The sequence below is a fragment of the Oncorhynchus gorbuscha genome, linkage group LG13, assembly GCF_021184085.1.
Source record: "Oncorhynchus gorbuscha isolate QuinsamMale2020 ecotype Even-year linkage group LG13, OgorEven_v1.0, whole genome shotgun sequence".
In the NCBI taxonomy this organism is placed as follows: domain Eukaryota; kingdom Metazoa; phylum Chordata; class Actinopteri; order Salmoniformes; family Salmonidae; genus Oncorhynchus; species Oncorhynchus gorbuscha.
Genome location: NC_060185.1, coordinates 48,814,650 through 48,839,672, shown reverse-complemented (window position 1 = coordinate 48,839,672; position 25,023 = coordinate 48,814,650). Strand labels below are relative to the sequence as shown.

Below are 25,023 nucleotides of genomic sequence, written 5' to 3'. Positions count from 1 at the left end.
TTTCACCGAAAATGTGCAACTACGGCCTTAACGTCTACAAAAAAACCGATTCTGAACACTCTCCCGAGTCACAACTTCGGCAGACAAGTTTAGAATTCTCACTGAGCTTTCTAGCTACACGCATAAATTAGCTGGCTGGGAAGGGCTCATCAGGACGACAGACGGAACTGACTGAAGCCAATCCGTTCGTCTCCCCTCGACTCTCAGCTGCGCGACATACGTCATCAATTTGGGCACCAAGCGTGTCCGTATGTACCCTTTCTTGGGTGCGTGGCTGCATGTGTGGTCACAGTGGTTACTCACCGTGTAGCGTAGGCTGGCTTAACCTCGTGTGGGTTCCTGCGGTCGGACCAGAAGATGAGCAGACGGTCAAACAGCGGTTCTATGTTGGCCACCACACTCTTCCCCTCTGGATAGATCTGCAACAGACCTCCTTGAACCTGACCACACACACAAATAGGTTTCCTGTTGGATGCACAGTGTCTTATCCATAGCCTTGAGGTTAGAGAGGCAGGGAAATCTGGTGGTACTGTAAAGTACAGTATATCAGATGTATTTTTTTCCCACCTTTATTTAACCAAGTAGGCCAGTTGAGAACAAGTTCTCATTTACAACTGCGACCTAGCCAAGATGAAGCAAAGCAGTGTGGCAACAACAACACAGAGTTACACATGGGATGAACAAACATACAGTCAATAACATAATAGAAATAATATATATACAGTGTGTGCAAATGTAGTAAGATTAGTGAGGTAAGGCAATACAAAGGCCATAGAGGCGAAATAATTACAATTGAGCATTAACACTGGAGTGATAGGTGTGCAGATGATGTGCAAGTAGAGATACTGCGGTGAAAAAAAGCAAAAATAAATAACAATATGGGAATGAGGTAGTTGGGTGGCCTTTACAGATGAGCTGTGTACAGGTGCAATGATCGGTAAGCTGCTCTGACAGCTGATGCGTAAAGTTAGTGAGGGAGATATAGGTCTCCAGCTTCAGTGATTTTTGTCATTCGGAGAACTGGAAGGAGAGGCGGCCAAAGGAGGAGTTGGCTTTGGGGATGACCAGAGAAATATACCTGCTGGAGCGCGTGCTACGTGTGGGTGTTGCTATGGTGACCAGTGAGCTGAAAAAAGCAGGGATTTACCTGGCAAAGACTTATAGATGACCTGGAGCCAGTGGGTTTGGCGACGAATATAACGAGAGCATACAGGTCGCAGTGGTGAGTAGTATATGAGGCTTTGTTGACAAAACGGATGGCACTGTGATAGACTACATCCAATTTGTTGAGTAGAGTGTTGGAGGCTATTTTGTAAATGACATCGCCAAAGTCTAGGATTGGTAGGATCAGATTTACGAGGGTATGTTTAGCAGCAAAAGTGAAGAGGGCTTTATTGCAAAATAGGAAGCCGATTCTAGATTTGTTTTGGATTAGAGATTCTTAATGTGATTCTGGAAGGAGGGTTTACAGTATAACCAGACACCTAGGTATTTGTAGTTGTCCACATATTCTAAGTCAGAACCGTCCAGAGTAGTGATGCTAGTCGGGCGGGCGGGCAGCAATCGGTTGAAGAGTATGCATTTAGTTTTACTTGCATTTAAGAGCAGTTGGAGGCCACAGAAGTAGTGTTGTATGGCATTGAAGCTCGTCTGGAGGTTTGTTAACACAGTGTCCAAAGAAGGGCCAGAAGTATACAGAATGGTGTCATCTGCATAGAGCTGGATCAGAGAATCACCAGCAGCAAGAGCGACGTCATTGATATATACAGAGAAAAGAGTCGGCCCGAGAATTGAACCCTGTGGCACCCCAATAGAGACTGCCAGATGCCCGGACAACAGGCCCTCCGATTTGACAGTAGGTGAAACAGGCGAGTTCACCTACTGTTGAGTCTGGCAATAAGAACGCGGTGATTGACAGAGTCAAAAGCCTTGGCCAGGTCGATGAAGACGGCTGCACTGTACTCTCTTTTATCGATGGCGGTTATGATATCGTTTAGGACCTTGAGCGTGGCTGAGGTGCACCTATGACCAGTTCGGAAACCAGATTGCATAGCGGAGAAGGTACGGTGGGATTCTATATGGTCGGTGATCTGTTTGTTAACTTGGCTTTTGAAGACTTTAGAAAGGCAGGGCAGGATAGGTATAGGTCTGTAACAGTTTGGGTCTAGAGTGTCTCCCGCTTTGAATAGGGCAGCTTTCCAATCTTTAGGGATTTCAGACGATACGAAAGAGAGGTTGAACAGGCTAGTAATAGGGGTTGCAACAACTGCGGCGGATAATTTTAGAAAGAGAGCGTCCAAATTGTCTAGCCCAGCTGATTCGTAGGGGTCCAGGTTTTGTAGCTCTTTCAGAACATCAGCTACCTGGAGTTAGGTGAAGGAGAAGCTCGGGGGGGGGTAAAGCTCGGTAAAGAGCTGTTGGCCGGGGTAGGGGTAATCAGGTGGAAAGCATGGCCAGCCGTAGAAAAATGCTTTTGAAATTATCGATTATCGTAGATCTATTGGTGGTGACATTGTTTCCTAGCCTCAGCGCAGTGGGCTGCTGGGAGGAGGTGCTCTTATTCTCCATGGACTTTCCAGTGTCCCAAAACTTTTTGGAGTTTGTGCTACAGGATGCAAATTTCAGTTTGCTTTCCTAACTGACTGTGTATATTGGTTCCTAACTTCCCTTAAAAGTTGCATATCGCAGAGGCTATTTGATGCTAATGCAGTACGCCACAGGATGTTTTTGTACTGGTCAAGGGCAGTCAAGTCTGGAGTGAACCAAGGGCTATATCTGTTCTTAGTTCTACATTTTTTTGAATGGGGCATGCTTATTTAAGATGGTGAGGAAAGCACTTTTTGAAGAATATCCACGCATCCTCTCCTGATGGGATGAGGTCTTTATCCTTCCAGGATACCCGGGCCAGGTCGATTAGAAAGGCCTGCTCGCTGAAGTGTTTTAGGGAGCGTTTGACAGTGATGAGGGGTGGTCGTTTGACCGCGGACCCATTACAGACCCAGGCAATGAGGCAGTGATTGCTGAGATCCTGGTTGAAGACAGAGGAAGTGTATTTAGAGGTCAGGTTGGTCAGGATGATATCTATGAGGGTGCCCGTGTTTATGGATTTAGGGTTGTACCTGGTAGGTTCCTAGATCATTTGTGTGAGATTGAGGGCTTCTTGCTTCGATTGCAGGACGGCCGGGGTGTTAAGCATATGCCAGTTTAAGTCACCTAACTGTACAAACTCTGAAGATAAATGGGGGGCAATCAATTCACATATGGTGTCCAGGGCACAGCTGGGGGCTGGGTCTATAACAAACAGCAACAGTGAGAGACTTATTTCTTGATGTATGAGACTCAATTTTCTATTGTACCTTGACATCCCAGTTCTTGTTGAGATAGTAAATGCAGGTGATGCAGCGGCCGTCACCGTTAGGGTTGTCCACGTGACGGATGTACCCCGTGCCGTTACCTGGGTAACAGGCCACCATAGCCTGAGGAGAGAAGGCAGGGATGTTTAACAGTCGGTTACAGTAAGAACACACACCTCTCAAGACTGCCCTTAAAAGAGTGACTGCCCCTAAAAAACTACTAATTCCCTTAAACTGCATCGATATGAGTCAGAAACATTTATTCTAGTGTCAAAATTGACTACAAATTGTAAATATGATCATAAGGTCAGTCTCGTCTAAAATGGTGTTTGGGACCACAGTGCGAGTAAATGAAGGTTGGGTTTGGAATACAATTATGTCAACAAATTACATCCCCTTTTGGCAAGCTCCACAGTGCAATTTTCACCTCCGCCTACTTCGCTTTTCTTTATTGAATGGGGCTCGGTCGTTACATCCCCCCCGTCCCAGCCAACCACTATGGTTTGTATGCCCTGCCGAAGGACCCTATATCATGCAGAATAGGTGGTTGGATTTCGTTGGTCCCCAGTGGTGGTGAGTATACTGGTAGCTAGACAGACTGCTGGTTATGTATATTTTGATAATCATTATCACTGTCCAGGCGGTATCACAACCGGCCGTGATTGGGAGTCCCATAGGGCAGCGCACAATTGGCCCAGCGTCGTCCGGGTTTGGCTGGTGTAGGCCATCATTGTAAATACGAATTTGTTCTTAACTTACTTGCCTAGTTAAATAAAATGTCAAATATTATTATTATCGTCAGCATAGCTGACATTAGCTAGGTAGCTACCTAACTAACTAGCTAGCTAACGTTATCCGAGTTGTATTGAGGTAGGTTTTGCCTATGAAACACGATAACATCACCATCACGATCATCATGATTGTGATGTTGCCAGATTGACTTTAGATGCAGTATAAGTGTAGCCAGCTAACTAAGATTTAGGCGACCACCGTATATTAGCTAGCTAATATTAGCATTGCTAACTAGCTATTTTTGACAAACTTTGCTAACAGTAATGGCAACATAATGACATCTTATGGCAACATTGTTTCCTACTTATTTACCGACTTAAGCAATGCCATTCTATTTCCATGCCACTCTAAATTAGTGTAATTTAGACTTAACAGTCACATTAGCCTCTGAAGTACAAGCCATGTCTAGGGCACAAATTAATTTGGGATGCAGCTATGTTGGTACTAACTAGCTAACTCATCTCAACTGTGTACTAACTGGCAGCAACAAACTTAAACCAACCCAGGACCACTATAAAACATGTCACAGTTGGTTGCATAGTGTAACGGCGTCACCGGTCTGAATCTAATCCAATCTGGGCCCAGTCAGTCTACAAATGTAAAGCTTAGAATTAGCTTCCAGAATGTTTATAAATGAGGGATGATGACAATCGTTGACCCTGCACAGCTGGGTTCCCGAGTGATCCCCTGGTCATGGATGGATGCTGGGACCTACCAGAAGGAGCAAAGGTGGGTATCAGACCAGACCATGTCCAGCAATGTGATTGCAATGGTTTAGCAACCTCCAAAAATCATTTTATTCACTGTTCACTTGGCATTTTCACAGCTTGTCTGACAAGAATAAAAGTGTGTAATGTGACACCAGTAACCTTCGGACACCTCCTCTATTGTTGCCAGTCTCCCTCGACTCAAATGGAAAGGGCATGCCATCGTAAGGCCTAACTGAACAGTGTTCATAGAAACATGTATGGAGCCAGCACATGGAAACAAGATGACGCGATGAAGTCCAGACTGACAGATGGGCTTGATAATGATGTCTCTGAACGGACAGAGACCTGGCACTAGACAATTTTTACGTATTGTCTTTTTTAAATGAGTGTCAGTCGATATGGGGAGGAAGACATCCTGTATATTCTCCACCAGGGTCAGGGAACTCCTGTTGTATATGGGACACCACAAAGGAAGGTATGGACCACTCTGACATGTTTGCCACGGTAGCTCCATTTACCACCAGACAAAATGCAGATAGGAACAGTGTCTGTATCAGCTGGGCATGACAATGAAAGATGACACTGCTTCTATGGTATTATGCAAAGGGTTGTTTATTCTCCATCAGTGGTCACAAATCGGGCGATCGACTGGTCGATCTTCAAGGCATTCCTAGTCGATCACCAAACATTTCTGTAGAAAAGCCAACAACAAAGGCTTGCGTTCCTTCTTTTTGTTGTATTTGTGGTGTGCTATTGTCCGTAGACGCACTTGATTCAGAAGCCCTGTGAACCGGGTAGGCAAAGTGTTTCCATTTAGAACCATTTCTTGACGGACCATGTTATCCGTGGCTAAATCGAGTGTGCCTACTGCGCTGGCCAATCGGATAGCCCAAATCACCGTTCCAACAGCTTCCACGACCCCAGCAAAGTTTGATACGAGAGACTGTCAAAGAATACAGCAAAGGGCTGCTGTTTTTATGAGTGAGTTCATGGACTAAGTTTTTATTCAACACTATTACAAAACATACCACGTGCTTCTCCCTACTTCCACTGCAGCGGCAATGAAATGAGTAGTCAAGTGTATCGATAGCCCTGCGTTATTATTATTATTATTATTATTATTATTATTAGCAGCTCTTCGTGTCTATTTTAGTAGCAAGGAATATTTCACTTTGGGGTCACAGAAACAACATTAATTTGTGCATGAGGCAGATGAGGTGCGACTCGAGTTTCGCCATCAGGTGGAAGACGGTGTCCCCTCTTTCTGGTCAATCTCTCCGGGGGAAAGGAAGGTGAGAGCAGGGACTGTGAAAGACGGACCCCTCTGCTGCTCTCTCCCTCCGCTGAGACCAATGCTGTGTTCAAAACAACTGGGACAATCTCCTACTTCCCGAATTCAGTGCGTTTCATCCAACACGGAATTTCAAGTCGGAAACTTAGACATCTTTTATTTTGAAATATAATATGGTCTGAGAAGAAAAATATTAGCAGGCATATAGCTAATATGCTGTGATAATGTACTGCGCAAATCTCATTCCTACAGAACTGTTTTTATTAGGTTAATGTGAAATTTAAAAGAGATCTGAGCGGTAGATCTCGGCTTGCTTGTTGACTAATGAAAGGGATCTTGACTCAGAAAAGAGTTGTTGACCACCGTTCTACATGGAACTGTTACCACATTTGAAAGTTATCAAAACACTGTTTAGCATATCTATCTCACCATACATCTGCCTGTAGATATTGAACTCAACCTGCAGGAGAAGTGTTTGTTGTGATTGAGTGGGGAACAGAATAGTCAGCTAGAGATGACATGCAGGAGCTTGCAGGGATTTGTAGTTTTGCATGTCTACTTTGATGCTAATTAGCATTTTCGAATCTGAGAGTAAATAGAGCCGAATATACTGATAAAAGTCAACTTGTCCGAGAGAGATTTACATGATTATCAAATCGTCATGCCAAGGTAAGCCTACACAAAACACAGCCCTTATTTTGTGTTTCTAAAATCTCCTATGGCAAAAAAATGTACGGTGGAAAGAAGTATTGGAACCATTTCCCTGTTTGATCACTAGCTTTTATGGGTATTATGACTCATACTGTGGTACTCTATGGTGTGTGTTGGTGGGGGCAAGGACACACCCAAGAAACACCTAAGGACACACCCACATCAAACCCCACCATAAGCCAACTCACGCTTGGCTTCTGTTATGGCCGCCAGCATTTCTTGAGGAGAAAGCTAAAAAACTAGGCCAAATCAGAAGGTGCATTTCCCCTTTAAGACGTTAGGCACAGTTCCCCTTTAAGACACTAAACTGGGTGTGAAGCATGCACTGCGCTGTGAAACTAAACGCTGTACCTTTAAGCCATGATGGCCGGGTATGGCAGCCATGTTGCCACCCCCATTCCATTGAGCCTGTACCATATCATCAGTGGGCGGAACCCTTTACCCACCAATCAGGTAAGAGGCTTTAGGAGGTGAGCAGTGGCAGTGGTAAGGCTCTGCTGTGTGTACGGTTACTTAACCCCTTCACTGGTTGTTCGTAGGGATGAAATTCCACTCCATGGGGAACCATATAGGCTACTGTACTCACTCACAGTCCCGTGGTTCTGTATAGAGACAGTCAGCGTCCCAGTGATTTCTCTGTGACTTAAACACTGTGGTGTCGGCCGGCTACAATTCTACATTACGGGTCACACATTACTATAAACCCTGACTGTTCTAAAAACTTTAATGCGGAGAGAGAAATGGGCCATCGTCTTCACAAGACGGTACTTCAAAACTCTTAACTAGCTAGTCCTGTGGAGGACAGGACAGTGAGCATGTAACGACTCAGCTAATGTTCCAACCTCATCTGTACTGGACTGGAAACAGTCCTTTGAGTATTAGTAGAGTAACAATGGCCCCTGGCTGGCATTTCCCCCTGCTAGGCAAGGCTGTGTTAAAGCACATCGTGTCCATGTGCTTCTCTAGGGATGTTTGTGTCTGAATGGGCCTGGGAGTACACATTCCTCTGCTGCACGCAACTATGTGAAAATCTCACTGACACTAACGCCACGTATCGCATAGGCTGCGTTTACACAGGCAGCCCAATTCTGATCTTTTTTGTTTTCTTCTTCACTAATTGGTCTTTTGACCAATCAGATCAGCTCTGAGAAAGATCTGATGTGATTGGCGAAAAGACTCATTAGTGGGGGGAAAAGATCAGAATTGCTGCCTGTGTAAACGTAGCCATATTAGCACGTCAGGTCAAAATCCAATACCACACATGGTGAACGACCTTGTTCAATACTAATCCTAATAATAATACGCAACAAAAAGGCTCCGATCCAACCACCAAGGGGTGGTTTCCCAGACACAGATTTTAATGAATTGTGTACCTTTATTTAACTAGGCAAGTCAGTTAAGAACACATTCTTATTTACAACGACGGCCTAGGAACAGTGCGTTAACTACCGTGTTCAGGGGCAGAACGACAGATTTTTACCTTGTCAGCTCAGTGATTCGATCTAGCAACCTTCCGGTTACTGGCCCAACGCTCTAACCGCTAGGCTACCTGCCGCCCCTGCGCCGGTTCTACGGACACAGATTAACACTAGACTTGGACTAAAAAGCATTTTCAAAAGATTCTCAATTGAACTTACTTTTTAGTCCAGGACTAGTGTCCGTAGAATTGGCCGCAAGTCTTAGTCAGCTCTACAGAAACACACCAAGGTCAGAATATGGCGAATCTGTAGATACATGTCTACATTTATTCCATTTCCGCCCAAAACGAATAGCAGGTGAATAGCACGCTATCCTCATGCTTAAAGTCAGAATATGCACAGAGAAGTGCATAAACATTTATTTACGTTATGGTCTCCTAGCCTTTGTATCTCTGCTGGGGAGGTTATTTGGGTCAGGTTGGAGTTGTGTGTGTGTGTTGTGCGTGTGTGAAGGAATCTGAGCCCTCAGGGTCCCAGTGACGTGGTGTTCCGACCGGGCACTGCTACTTTATCATGATACAGGTCAGAACTCATCAGACCCTGGAGAGTACAGTGCACCTCATCCCCTCACTGGCTCTAAAACAACCTTTTCTCCCTTCGTTTTACTCTCAACTTCCTCTCTTCCTCTCATCTCACTCTTCAACCGTCTTTTCTCTCCGACCTCTCACCTTGTCTTCCCTTCTCTTAATAACGATATCTTCTTTTCTCTCGGTCTTAACCGCCCCTCTCCTCTCCTCCGTCCCTCCATAGATCCCTTCTCTCTCTTCCCCTCTCCCTGCCCATCACCGAGTACCAGGGGGAGGAGTAAACACTGGTGAATATCGGGCGGACTGCGTTCCTCTTTCACTCCAGCTAGGCTCGGTTACACAAGTATTGGCTCAGTTATCAGCAAACAACGAGGAGCGAGCAGGGAGAGAACATAGTATCATTCAGTGTCACCCCTTGACGTGGCAAGCCCAGAAGCTTCAATAGAAAGTGACGACAAAATCCTTCACTTTCAAACCCACACAATCCATCAGCCTTTTTGCAAACTGACCGGTGAAGAGCAGCTGTGTCAAACACACACCTCAATAATCCGATCCGACAGTCACAGGAAACCAAAATGACACGCAAATACGCCCATCTGTAGTCAAACCATGAAATCTGGCTCAGTCTCATTATGGAAGAGTGATACAGGCCAAAGTACAAGTGTCTCCCCCCTTCGGTCTGTGTGACTCTGGCCAGCCTGCCGGCTGCCATTGTCTCGCCTCATTACCGCACAATGCTCACATGCTTGAGGAGTTCATTAACCTCTGACTCCAGCCCCAGCCCGCTGATCTCTACCCTCCAACAAGTCCTGCACGCACGTACACACACACACATACACATACACACACCAGAGACAGGCCAGAGCTCATCTGAAGGCCCTCCAGGAGTCAGAGGACCGACACATGACCGTAATACAGTGATTTACTGTACTGGGACTGTTGAACGTGGCTACATAATTCAACTGATAACATTGTTGTGTATAACACACAGGACATGAGCTGTAAGTAAGACTTGATTAAGGATTTGGCAAGTGAACATATACAGTCTAATCAGTACAGTAAGAACACTCAGAACAGGGCTGGCTGCTCAAATCTTATGTATTGTGTTTTGACAGACGGGTGTGTGTGTGTGTGTGGGGGGGGGGTGAGAGGGGTCGAGGCTTACAGTTAGTCAACGGTGTTCACGCCAGGGTCAGATCCCATAGTGGGCCATGCTGCTTCTGGGAAATGCGACGTCATCAGCATCATGGATGGTGGTGTTGCATTCTGGGAAAGAAATGGCCTTTCCAAGGCACTTGCGTAGCGATCTGAGCTCTTGATCTGAGATTGAGATGAAAAATCCCACCGTCTCCATTCACTCTGCTCTGTTGCTAAGCAATCAGTGTCAGGGGCACAGAGAAATGCTGGTAAGCATTTCTACGTCGTCAAGCGCTTCCAGCGGGCTTCGAGAACGTTTTAGTCGCTAATAGTCACATCCTTTAACCTCGCGTCCTCTGGCCTCACTCTTTAACCTTACAAAAATGTCAACGGAAGAAAAAGGGAAAAAGCACTATAGAGGTAGACATCGAGCCAATAGATGTTTGATGCTTGCACTGACCCCACTGTATGTATTAGCGTGTAGTCTTTTACAAGTCGTCTTTCTTGGCCTGAGAGCATGTGCAACTGTCGCAGTCTTGATGACCCTACTTAACAACCGTTAAAATGTACCGTGCCAGAGCACAAGCCCTGGCCTGGAGAACACACACACAACACACACACACACACACACACACACACACACACACACACACACACACACACACACACACACACACACACACACACACACACACACACACACACACACACACACACACACACACACACACACACACACACACACACACAGCTGAAAACAAAGTTATTGTACACCAGCGCTCACATAGACATGAGACAGTCCAAACCAGAGCTTGTTCAGTTCTAAGCCAGTAGTCAACCAGATCGGTGAGAGTCAGTCACAAACGCCATCCCCCAACAACGGCATCCCAGTCGCTTGCCTCTCCATATGCTCCCAGCCCCCCCGAGTCAGTCAAACAGTGTGACGACAAGCGTGACCCGACGTGTCGCGATCATATCAGCCTTCTTCAATCTCTCTGCGCTTCCTTGCCAATCTAATGGGCACCACTGGCACCAGCATTAATGCCCTAATAGCGTTGCCTCCTGTCTCAGCCCGCATGCCTGCCTGCCAAGATGAAGGCCAGAGAGAGAGAGAGAGAGAGAGAGAGAGAGAGAGAGAGAGAGAGAGAGAGAGAGAGAGAGAGAGAGAGAGAGAGAGAGAACAGGCTGTTCCTGGAAAGGAAAATAAATGGCTGAGCACGCAGGCATAGCATACTGCCAGCAGATAAGAGGCATGGAGGACAGAGGCAGGAGGGGGCAGGGCTGAACACATACAGGGCCTGATGCTGGCGAGAGAGACACACAGACAGACAGGAGAGAGGGGAGGGCGTCAGGGTAGTGCTACGCTAACTAGCTAGCACTGGGATAGGTTGGTGTATTCTGGGCTGGGATGGGCTGGGGATTTGCCAGGCTGAGCTTAGCTGAAAGTGTGCCTGTGTGAGTTATACTGGACTGGGCTGAGGTGAGCGGTGCTGGCAAATTCTGAGTCGATCAGACGCGTGATAAATGTGACACGTGTTAGACTGAGGCGAACTCTGTGTGCTCAGCTGGCCTGTGTGTTTCCTGATGAGTCAGTAAGGCTGAGCTGAGGACCGACGGAGCCTCACTGGGTTCTATTGCTCTCTGTGGACCTATTGTAAGCCGTCCATTTCGGGCCTGAATAACCAGCTGAGCTGACACGAGTTGATGATGTAATGCACCATGCCTGTCTGAATTCTTGGAGGAAAATAGGAGTGCACTGTTACAGGTTTATTTCTAGTGACAGAATTGTATATTCATCCATTAAAATCTCATTACATTTCCATCTTTCTCCTCACCTCTCTAATCTTACATCAATCTTCTCACAGTTTCCATACTAAAATCACTTTCCCTCCACTGCGGCTGAGTGTATACTTAAAGTTATATATGTCAAGTGTCGAGCAGAAAAAAAACTGATCAACCTTGAGTCATGCCGGGTGATGTACCCCCCCCCCCCCCATCTTGCATGAGTCACACTAACCACAGGCTTGAGGGTGTGTGTGTGTGTGTGTGTGTGTGTGTGTGTGTGTGTGTGTGTGTGTGTGTGTGTGTGTGTGTGTGTGTGTGTGTGTGTGTGTGTGTGTGTGTGTGTGTGTGTGTGTGTGTGTGTGTGTGTGTGTGTGTGTGTGTGTGTGTGTGTGTGTTTGAGCACGCTTCCCCCGGTAACATGGCAAAGCAGTCATTTACACTTTGTACACTCTCTATTTAAAATGTTCCTACACCGTCTCCCCTGCCCTGTACATCAGAACATCACACTAACCACCAGTGACCCTGCATGCAAACACATGCAGGGTCACTGGCCGGCTTACTGTCAGCGACATCTTGAGATCGCACGCGAACAAACACAATCTAAAACGCACAGGCATTCACACACCGAGACTCTCTCTCACACACACACACCGAGACAAACAGTGACACACCATGTCAAACCCAAGATGAAATGCATTTGGCCAGTGCTCTCTGTATGTGAAAATCACTTGAAAAAAGGTGGGTGGGTTAATGTTTAGCATAGGACACCAAACCAGATTCCCGGACTGCCTTCAGAGTCAGTATGAGTCATCAACCCCTTCTGTGCAATTCTCCAAAACAAGATGAGATCACACGAACCAGGCCCATCCAAAGCCTATTCTCCCTGGAGAAACAACAAGCACTAAAATCTCCTAAGAGGCCACCCAGAGAAAAGTAAATACTCTTTAAAACTATTTTTGCATTCAAGTGCAATGGTTACATTATCCTTCAGCCTTCTGTAAACGGAATGGGTAAGGACAGAAAGTGAGAGCAGTGTGATCCGCTAGGTACCTTAAAGCCTATATGAAGCTCTCATCATTTGTTCTTAGATATCTCTTTGTCTTAGCAGCTAGCTTGGTACTGCACCGTGTGTGCGCAGGGCAAAATGCGAGTTGCTAGCATCACGCTGGCTGATCCTGTGTGCAGCAGTGCGGCTGGCTCTCTGGGAGGGGCATCTGAGGGCACGCTGCACCAGACACTCATTATGATACGGCTGCCGCATCGCGCTCCGTCTACCCCTCTATACCTCCTCTCATCTCACACCTTCGATAAGCACCTCCGTCGCTCCCTACCTAACATATCTCCCTCTTCCTTCTCTTCATCTACTACTCTCTCTCTCTCCCCCGCTCTATCCATCCCTCTCTCTGCTGCTCTTTCTCTCGGCCTCTTTTCTGGTGATATACCGGCACTGCTGCGTTGTGCTTGGATGCAGCTCGAGCTAGTGTGTGTTTGCCGAGTGCGCATTGGGTTGAGCTCTAGCTGGTGCTATTGGTGGCATTATTCTGGGCACACACACACACTACTCTCTCTCTCTCTCTCAATTCAATTCAAGGGCTTTATTGGCATGGGAAACATGTGTTAACATTGCCAAAGCAAGTGAGGTAGACAACATACAAAGTGAATATATAAAGTGAAAAACAACAAACATTAACAGTAAACATTACACATACAGAAGTCTCTCTCTCTCTCTTTCTCACACACACACACTGCAGTGCTATGCTCTGTATGGCCCCGTTACCAAGGAAACGGAGGGGAAATAGTTGGCAGACAAGCTAGAGAGGGGCTGATAAGACGCGGGAGAGAGGACAGAAAGAGAGAAGGGGGGGGAGAGGGAACAATGAGAAAGAAGGACAAGGGGAAAGAATATACAACTATAGAGAGAAACCAAAGCGGGGGACATGGCACTTACTGAACCATATAGACAGTAGGCTAATACAGATTGGAGCTACGTACAGATCGACATAGGAAAAGGAAAGCAAGTTTCAGATTGGGGAAAGGGGGTAAATGTATATTTTGTGATTCTGTTGTGATTTAAAAACCAATAAATAAAAAGTATTAAAAGCTACAATATGTAACTGTTTGGGAGACCGACTAAATTCACATTGAAATGTGAGTTTTCGATCTGTCATTCTCACTGAAAGCAGGTCTAAGAAGCAGTAGAAATGTTCTATGTGCGCTATTTCTATGCTTCCCTTAAGTTTAATTAAGATTTTTTATTTATTTTTAAATTGATTTTTTTTTAAACTTTCAGTTTTGTGCACCAGCTTCAAGCTGCTGAAAATACAATATTTTGGGTTATTGAAAAGATATTGTATGGTGGGTTAGATGGTACAATGATGCTCCACACTATAAATAGCTTGTTTTGTCACAAACCTAAAATAGGCTAACTATTTTTGCATTTTGCACCTTATTTTATTTTATTCTATGCATTACCGTTCAAAAGTTCAGGGTCACATAGAAATTCTTGTTTTTGAAAGAAAAGCACATTTTTTTGGTCCATTGAAATAACCAAATTGATCAGAAATACTGTGTAGACATTGTTAATGTCGTAAATGAGTATTGTAGCTGGAAACGGCTGATTTTTAATGGAATATTTACATAGGCATACAGAGGCCCATTATCAGCAACCATCACTCCTGTGTTCCAATGGCACATTGTGTTAGCTAATCCAAGTTTATAATTTTAAAAGGGTAATTGATCATTAGAAAATCCTTTGCAATTATGTTAGCACAGCTGAAAACTGTTGTTCTGATTAAAGAAGCAATACAACTGTCCTTCTTTAGACTAGTTGAGTATCTGGAGAATCAGCATTTGTGGGTTCGATTACAGGTTCAAAATGTCCAGAAACAAAGACCTTTCTTCTGAAACTCGTCAGTATATTCTTGTTCTGAGAAATGAAGGCTATTCCAAGCGAGAAATTGCCAAGAAACTGAAGATCTCGTACACAAGATCTCACAGAACAGGGCAAACTGGCCCTAACCAGAATAGAAAGAGGAGTGGGAGGCCCCGGTGCACAACTGAGCAAGAGGACAAGTACATTAGTCTGTCACGTTTGAGAAAAAGACGCCTCACAAGTCCTCAACTGGCAGATTCATTAAATAGTACCCGCAAAACACCAGTCTCAACGTCAACAGTGAAGAGGCAACTCCGGGATGCTGGCCTTCTAGGCAGAGTTGCAAAGAAAAAGTAACATCTCAGACTGGCCAATAAAAATAAAAGATTAAGATGGGCAAAAGAACAGACTCTGGACAGAGGAACTCTGCCTAGAAGGCCAGCATCGCAGAGTCTACATTGGAAAAATGACTTGTGTCATGCACAATAATTGTTTAAAGAGAGATTATTTAATCTATAATTCACTGTATCACAATTTTGGGGGTTCAGAAGTTTATATAAACTAAGATAACTGTGCCTTTAAACAGCTTGGAAAATTCCAGAAAATTATGTCATGGCTTTAGAAGCTTCTGATAGGCTAATTGACATCATGGGAAAATCAAATCAGCCAAGACCTCAGAAAAAAATTGTAGACCTCCACAAGTCTGGTTCATCCTTGGGAGCAATTTCCAGACGCCTGAAGGTACCACGTTCATCTGTACAAACAATAGTATGCAAGTATAAACACCATGGGACCACGCAGCCCTCATAACGCCCAGGAAGGAGATGCATTCTTTCTCCTAGAGATTAACGTACTTTGGTGCGAAACGGGCAAAGCAATCCCAGAACAACAGCAAAGGACCTTGTGAAGATGCTGGAGGAAACAGGTACAAAAGTAACTATATCCATAGTAAAACGAGTCCTATATCAACATAACCTGAAAGGCCGCTCAGCAAGGAAGAAGCCACTGCTCCAAAACCGCCATACAAAAGCCAGACTATGGTTTGCAACTGCACATTGAGACAAAGATCATTCTTTTTGGAGATATGTCCTCTGGTCTGATGAAACAAAAATTGAACTCTTTGGCCATAATGACCATCGTTACATTTGGAGGAAAAAGGGGGATGCTTGCAAGCCGAAGAACACCATGCCAACCATGAAGCACGAGGTGGCAGCATCATGTTCTGGGGGTTCTTTGCTGTAGGAGGGACTGGTGCACTTCACAAAATAGATGGCATCATGAGGAGGAAAATTATGTGGATATATTGAAGCAACGTCTCAAGACTTCAGTCAGGAAGTTAAAAGGGTCTTTCAAATGGACAATGACCCCAAGTATACTTCCAAAGTTGTGGCAAAATGGCTTAAGGACAACAAAGTCAATGTATTGGAGTGGCCATCACAAAGCCCTGACCTCAATCCTATAGAACATTTGTGGGCAGAACTGAAAAAGCATCTGCGAGCAAGGAGGCCTACAAGCCTGACTCAGTTACACCATCTCTGTCAGGGGGAATGGACCAAAATTCACCCAACTTGTTGTGGGAAGCTTGTGGAAGGCTAAATGAAACATTTGACCCAAGTTAAACAATTTAAAGGCAATGCTACCAAATACTAATTGAGTGTATGTAAACTTCTGACCCACTGGGAATGTGATGAAAGAAATAAAAGCTGAAAGAAATAATCCTCTACTATAATTCTGACATTTCACATTCTTAAAATAAAAGTGGTGATCCTAACTGACCTAAAGATTGGGAATTTTTATTCCGATTAAATGTCAGGAATTGTGCAAAGCCGAGGTTAAATGTATTTGGCTAAGGTGTATGTAAACTTCCGACTTCAACTGTAAATTAGAGAGAATAGAACTGCTGGTACAATCACCTTGTAAATTAGCAGCACACCTCCCTCCCTTTCTGTTCCTCAGTCTAACCTTTGCCTCACCCACCCCCTTAATTGATTCATTGATCTATGACTCATTCCTACTGTTCTATCAACTTCAACTACACTATTTAACACACAACATTCTTTCCATTCAAGATGGCACAGTATGCCAAGGCTAGATTAGAGGAGTTGGGTGTGAAACATACAGTATAGATAGCAACATTGGCTTGAGACTTAACTAACCCATTTACCATCAGCTGCCTGCCTGCCACACTTATGGAGCAGAGAAAGCATAACATTTGACCTAGAAGCATTATAGTCAGTTCCATGACAGAGGAGCGAAGGGCTGATGTCTGGGAGAGTGACGTCTCTGTTAAAACACATGGTGTCTGGGTATTACACAAGGTACATCCCTGTGGGAGGAAGGTGTCTCTCTTTACGTCGCCGACTGGGTCACCTCACGGCTATGGTTTGATTGTGTAGTGTACACACACACACACACACACACACACACACACACACACACACACACACACACACACACACACACACACACACACACACACACACACACACACACACACACACACACACACACACACACACACACACACACACACACACACACACACACACACACACACACACACACACACACACACACACACAGGGGTGGTATTGACTGCAGCCCAGGTGAGGTGTAGATCCCAAACGTATTCTGACAGCTCCTACCCACTAAACACTGGCACTGCTGCTACCCCTCACATCTCTACTGCACACACACACACCGTCAACCTTGGAACTGGTACCCTGCTCGCACGCTAGCCTAAATCCACAACTACTGCAGTACCACTACGACAACTACCACTACTACTACCCTACCTTAACTTACAGCTACTACTACTTCTAACGCTAAACACATTACTACTACCTACATTACAGCTACTACTACTTCTAACGCTACAACAATTACTAATACTCTATCTTACAGCTACTTCTACTTTTAACGCTACAACTATTACTACTACCCTACCTTACCTTACAGCTACTACTACTTATAATGCTACAACTATTACTACTACTCTACCTTACAGCTACTACTACTTCTAACGCTAAACACATTACTACCCTACATTACAGCTACTACTACTTCTAACGCTACAACTATTACTAATACTCTATCTTACAGCTACTTCTACTTTTAACGCTACAACTATTACTACTACCCTACCTTACCTTACAACTACTACTACTTCTAACGCTACAACTATTACTACTACCCTACATTACAGCTACTACTACTTCTAACGCTACAACTATTACTACTACCCTACATTACAGCTACTACTACTTCTAACGCTTCAACTATTACTACTACCCTACCTTACCTTACAGCTACTACTACTTCTAACGCTACAACTATTACTTACTACCCTAAAAAACATTGATTTCTAAGCTCAAAGACTACTTTTGAACAATTTACACAGTAAATCAATAAAAACACATTTACAGGAAAAACTGTGCTGATGCAAAGCTTGATAACAGAGCTATGGTAAAATCCCAGTTTTCTTTCGGTTACCAAACTTTGTATCGGCTACAGTTTTTCATGTAATGCGTTTTTGTAAAACTTTCTGCATGAAATTGTTTCTAAGTAAAGTTTGAAATCAATGGTTGTGGTAGTTGTAGTCTTAATAGTAGTAGTAGCTGTAATGTACTGTAGGGTAGTAATAGTTGTGGTAGTTGTATTCTTAATAGTAGTAGTAGCTGCTCTAGTCTCAACTATTACTACCCTACAGTACATTACAGCTACTACCACTATTAAGACTACAACTACCACAACTATTACTACCCTACAGTACATTACAGCTACTACCACTATTAAGACTACAACTACCTCAACTATTACTACCCTACAGTACATTACAGCTACTACTACTATTAAGACTACAACAACTATTACTACCCTACAGTACATTACAGCTACTACTACTATTAAGACTACAACAACTATTACTACCCTACAGTACATTACAGCTACTACTACTATTAAGACTACAACAACTATTACAACTACCCCCTCTACTACTTCTAGAATTACATTTACATTTAAGTCATTTAGCAGACGCTCTTATCCAGAGCGACTTACAATGACTACTATCCCCACCACCACTACTTCTGCTACTATAAATATTCCTATTAAATATTCCACTCCAACCTCCTTAGACTAAATGTGGCGTGACAGAGTCTAGACAGTTCTGCAATGGCTAACACCACTGGTAAGAGGCAGACCCTGGGGTCAAGGTGCAGTAGTGAACAACTAAGATAATATGTTAATTGAACATAGTCACAATGTAAGAGATTATATCAAAGCGACTTACAGTCAACACATAGGGTTATATTCAGTATAATGTATTGCGGCTTATGCAGGACTCAAACCATGCTCTAGTCTAGTTGAACCAAGGACTAGATAGGTCTGAACGCTGCTTTAGGAGAGGGCTGAGTGGGCTGAGAAACTGGTTCAGGGTGGGGTGGAAACCTGGGGGAATGCAGTGAGAGTGGGTGAGACCGATGTAGGACCGTGACATAACCTGGCTCAAATATCCAGACCTGCGTCACTGAGCAAGGTCACTGACAGCTTCCAGAACTGCAGCCAACAAGGCTCTGTATGGCTTGTAGGGATGGGGAAAAATCAACTACCACTCTTTGGTCATCAACGTTGGACTAAATTATAATTGAAGTCAATTCTAATTGAAGTCAGTCAAATCAGGAAGTAAACTGAAATTCCAATTCAACAATTGAAAAGGGCATTTTATTTTTAGTGAATTCTTAATAAACCTAAAAGGAGAAACTACTAATTTGAAAATGTTATTTTTGTCTTTGTTTGTTTGTTTGTTTGTTTGTTTGTTTGTTTGTTTGTTTGTTTACTTCCTGAATTCACTGACTTCAATTCAAATGTTCAACCCTGTTTGTCATGTCTGGCCATTGTCTAAGCTTGTAAAATCAAAGTTTTAATGCTATACTAAGGAAGGTTCAAAAACAACCACTCTTTCATACATTCATATTCTCAAAACGCACGAAGACATAAACAGTCCAAACAAGCGCATACATACACGGCCATACAAATAGCTACGATTGGCTAGGAGAGCAAACAGTCAAACATACTGTACACAGCCATCCAAACAGACACCAACTAACCAAACACACACACTCTTACCAAACCAAGCCACAAGAATACCTTGTTTGTGTACGGGTGAGAGATATAGATTGAAAGAGTTGACTTCGAATCTAGTGAAACACTGGCATAAACAGTGGCATGACAATAGGGGCATACTGGCATACACAGTGGCATGACAATAGGGGCATACTGGCATACACAGTGGCATGACAATAGGGGCATACTGGCATACACAGTGGCATGACAATAGGGGCATACTGGCATACACAGTGGCATGACAATAGGGGCATACTGTCATACACAGTGGCATGACAATAGGGGCATACTGGCATACACAGTGGCATGACAATAGGGGCATACTGTCATACACAGTGGCATGACAATAGGGGCATACTGGCATACACAGTGGCATGACAATAGGGGCATACTGGCATACACCGTGGCATGACAATAGGGGCATACTGGCATACACAGTGGCATGACAATAGGGGCATACTGGCATACACAGTGGCATGACAATAGGGGCATACTGGCATACACAGTGGCATGACAATAGGGGCATACTGACATACACAGTGGCATGACAATAGGGGCATACTGGCATACACAGTGGCATGACAATAGGGGCATACTGGCATACACAGTGGCATGACAATAGGGGCATACTGACATACACAGTGGCATGACAATAGGGGCATACTGACATACACAGTGGCATGGGAGAAGTTAGGGGCATATAGGACAGCTATGGCCCCACTTACCTGAGGGCATGGCCCTATCACAATGAATCAGACAGGGAGCAGAACAGATGGGATTACATACCCACCCTTTATCAGTGAGATGACAGTGACCACTCAACATCACAATAGATGATGTCATCAAAATGAGACTCCGTAGCTAATCACCCCCTATCTATAGAGTAGAATTATATAAACAATGATTTTGGTACTAATCCTTTCTATTTCAGTCAGCCTCCCCTCCTCCTCACCCCTCATCCTCACCCCTCATCCTCCTCTTAGCAGGATATGGCATCTGATGACATTGAGTCCCCAGCTCACACTGTTCCCTTCCACAATTCTCTACATTTCTCTTCCCCAGCTCCCCCCCCCTCTCTTCCTGTCCCCAAACCCACCACCTCGGGTCCTCCCGCCGTCCTCCCCGTTCACTCACCTTGGTGCGCCCGTTGATGACACAGTCCCCCAGCTGCCCGTTGGCAGCGCTGTGCATCACGGCCTCGTCGATGTGTGCCATCAGCGTGGCGATGCCCTCACACCCCGGCTCGTGCCCCTCCACCCAAGCGATCTGGTCTCCACGGATACTCCGCGAAGGGATGCTCCTCTGGCTAACCAGCTGACCGCCGCGGAACTTCCCACTGCGATTCAGACTCTCCACCTCGCCCATCACCGACTCACCCAGCCGTGGCCCCAGGAAGCTGTCCTTCACACAGATACCGTAGGAATTCATACAAGGCACGATGTACTTCTGGGCGATATGCTCCGCCGACCAGCCCTCCCCGGCCTGTAACCGTAGAGACGGGATGCTGTTGGACTCTACTGGGGACGTCTGGTCTGGAACGGACCCGGTGCTCAGCTGTGTCACCTTGTGTACATTGTGGTGCAGCTTGTTGCTGTGAGGGGCGGGCAAAGGGGGGTGAGGGGTGGCGCCGTGGTTGTGGTTGCTACGGTTAGTGTGGACGCTGTTGTCGCCGTTAGCAGCGAGCGGAACCGCCTTGCCTGGTTTGGAGGGCTCTGCTTTGTGAACGTCACTCTCCGCCACTAGTCTCCGTTTGCAGTCCGGGGTTATGGACTCTCCTGGTCCGTAGAACATCATACCTAGAGATCCTAGACCTGACCCCGCTGACAAGCCACAACCTTTGGGCATCTCCAGACCCATGTCCCGGTTCTCCCCGCCTCTCCGCTTCCGATGGTGCGGTTTGACCTGCGGGTCACCATTGGCCCTCTTCACTAGAAGAGCACATTTCTCATGTTGTGCTCTGTCCCCATTCTCCAGGAGGCGTGCTCTGTTGCCGAGGGGTTGCGCAAGGCCATTCGGTGTCTCCCCCACCCCCCTCGCTTGCAGAGGACAACCATTGGGAGTTTGCGCCAAAACCCCACTGTGGCTGCCCTCAATGGTTGCGGACGGAGACACGATCCCGCCGTTATAGAACGGCAGCGCAGCATTCGGCTGCTTCTTTAAAACCATGATTCCGGAAGAGCTTGCTTTGGAAGACAGACCTGACAGTAACTCCGCAGCCGTGGCGCTCCCAACAGGCGCCATGCCCGGGCAGTATCTATTTAGTCCATTTAGTCCCATGTTGGTCTGGAAAGGGTGATGCTCGGCAGCTCCGAATATGTGTTCACCGTTTGTCACTCTCTCATGCGAGGCTGAAAAACTGCGATGTCCGTGGGAAGAGCTTGGATTTAAAAGGTCCGTGTGTTCCAAGCTCTCCATTTCATATCGTCTAGTGCTGGATGTGCACGTAGCCCACGTCCTCGCCTCATTTTTTACCAGAGCCACTGTGCGAGAGGGTGTGTAGTACAACTGCCGAGTCTGCGAGAGAGGAGCGGTGCCGCAGCGTTGGAAAGTTTCATATTAAAAAGTCCGAATAGCTCCGAATATGCCTCAGTTTCTTTCATTCGTGGTTTTTCTTGAAATATTTTCACATTTGTCTTCTATTGAAATGTTTTCTGATATTCTGAAGCTTGGGATGATGTTTCTAAAACAAAATAATACAATAATTACTTGACTGTGATTACCGTTAGTCCACAATAAGTAGGCTAATCGTATCGCCCACAGGCTTGGGACGAAATAGCCCTGCTAAACACAAAGCAGCCTAATTCTCAAACCAGGCCGAGGCTATTCACACTCCCTAAATTAAGAAACCTGTAAGGTACCGAAACTTGCTAGACACATTTAATTGTAGGCCTAATATATTTTGTAACGTGGCCTACATTTTATTGGCAAACTTTAAATATGTCAAAATTGCTTTAAATATTCTTATGTAATATTCGAATCATATATTACATTCAGACATTGGTCTATCGTGGCTCGGGTAGTTAAATAGGAAATGATTTGTTTCACCAATTCAATTCGAAAATATCAACGCAAGGGTCGCTTACAAAAAGGGGTTGTGTAAAGTGTCTTCATTTTTATGAAATACGGATATCTGTAAGAATAATTCCCCACGGCACGAAGAAGGGGGTAAGCCCACTGTGAGAGCAGCTACTCTGAAGAACACATGCCACTCCACCTTGTTATTCATTCGTATTACTTAGTGTTTAGCCGGTATTCATAGCCTATAACTTAGAAATATAGCCTACGCGTGTTTGTTGTCCTCCCAAGATACAAATAGCCTATATTGGATTATTTGAGTGAGTTTAGCAATGACTTTGACACCAATTCAATAAAGCGCAGAATACTAGTAACCCGGGCAAAATATAGCCCACTATCTGTCAGCTGGTTGTACACTTACCTATCTGGAACGCAGAGCTCCAGTAGCGCAGCCTACGTGACCGGCTGAGGGTACGTCTGTTATTTCCGGGATTGCCTTGCTGTCGTTCCAGGCGATTTTCATTTATGTTTAGCTAATTAATATCCAGATATGTCCACCACCCAGGGTGGAATTTGGAAACATATGCTTGTCCTTGGGAGAGAACTACCGCTTCTGCCTACGGGAGTCAGAGTAGGTCCCCCTCAATCACCAAAAAGTACGCTCCATTTCTCTACCCGTGTCTCTCCGCTGGTAATTCCCCCAGCATCTCTCTCTACCCCCCCTCCTCCTCTCTCTCTCTCTCTCTCTCTCTCTCTCTCTCTGCTCGCTCGCCCTCTCCTGTCCATGAACGAGCCTGTCAGTTACACGTGCACATGGACACGTCATTCAGAACAGTTCAGATCAGAGCCGGTTGTGTGCACAGTTGTTGACATTCTTTGCAAGTTAGCGAGTTATCAGCTCCGTTGTAGATAAGTATAGGTTAGCAATGGGGTAGCCTACATCTATTACCATAATTGTCTGTATGGTAATAATATAATTTTTTTGTAAAGTGGTTTCTTGCATCATACAACAGAGCAATTTACAGTAATCTATTTGGCCCAATGTGTTTCAGACTAAGTAAACAAATCATTAATTAATGTCAAGCCCTTTATAATGTAAAAACGTTTTATAAGTATCATGCAATGTAGGCCTGCATTGAACACTGCATATAGGCTACTGTAGGCTATATCATAGAAATCAAAGCTATTTCCATGTGAAAATGTTATGTGTTTTGTTGGTAGGCCACAAGGCTGACATTATGCTCAAATAGCCACAATAGACTATTGGCTACTGTCTTAAACTGTAAGGGTACAGCCTCAGTGTTCACTGTAAACGTGCGCCAGAAATTGCACAAAATTCTCACAAGGTTCAAGTTTCTGCTCACAAAAGACCTAAAATTTGCACAGGGCCCCAAAAACGAAATAATTGAGGGAAAATTGCTGAACAGACGTTGCTCTTCAGTTTTGTGATGAAGCAAACATATGTGTAGTTGCAGTGGTGGAACAAGTACCCAATTTTCATACTTGAGTAAAAGTAAAGATACCTTAATAGAAAATGACTCAGGTAAAAAAAGTGAAAGTCACCCAGTAAAATACTACTTGAGTAAAAGTCTAAAAGTATTTGGTTGTATATATGCTTAAGTATCAAAAGTAAATATAAAAAATACTTACAGTTGAAGTCGGAAGTTTACATACACTTAGGTTGGAGTAATTAAAACTCGTTTTTCTACCACTCCACAAATTTCTTGTTAACAAACTATAGTTTTGGCAAGTCGGTTAGAACTTCTACTTTGTGTATGAGACAAGTCATTTTTCCAACAATTGTTTACAGATACATTATTTAACTTATAATTCACTGTATCACAATTCCAGTGGGTCAGAAGTTTACATACACTAAGTTGACTGTGCCTTTAAACAGCTTGGAAAATTGCAGAAAATTATGTCATGGCTTTAGAAGCTTCTGATAGGATAATTGACATAATTTGAGTCAATTGGAGGTGTACCCGTGCATGTATTTCAAGGCCTACATTCAAACTCAGTTTCTCTTTGCTTGACATCATGGTGAAGACCTCCACAAGTCTGGTTCATCCTTGTGAGCAATTTCCAAATGCCTGAAGGTACCACTATCATCTGTACAAACAATAGTATGCAAGTATAAACACCATGGGACCACACAAACGAGTCCTATATCGACATAACCTGAAAAGCCACTCAGCAAGGAAGAAGCCACTGCTCCAAAACCGCCATAA

General features: G+C 44.6%; 1 protein-coding gene across 1 annotated transcript in view; it reads right to left on the bottom strand.

Moving 5' to 3' along the window:
* The window catches only part of LOC123993055 (prolyl hydroxylase EGLN2-like), a 31,117-nt gene extending 7,607 nt beyond the window's left edge, over nt 1–23,510 (bottom strand). The window contains exons 1-4 of the mRNA XM_046294811.1: nt 23,217–23,510; nt 20,915–22,460; nt 3,357–3,476; nt 304–440 (exon numbers count right to left, since the gene is read on the bottom strand). Coding sequence (XP_046150767.1) covers nt 304–440; nt 3,357–3,476; nt 20,915–22,195 — 1,538 coding nt within the window. The 5' untranslated portion in view covers nt 22,196–22,460; nt 23,217–23,510. The remainder of the gene's footprint in view (nt 1–303; nt 441–3,356; nt 3,477–20,914; nt 22,461–23,216) is intronic.
* Between the last annotated feature and the right edge of the window lie 1,513 nt (nt 23,511–25,023).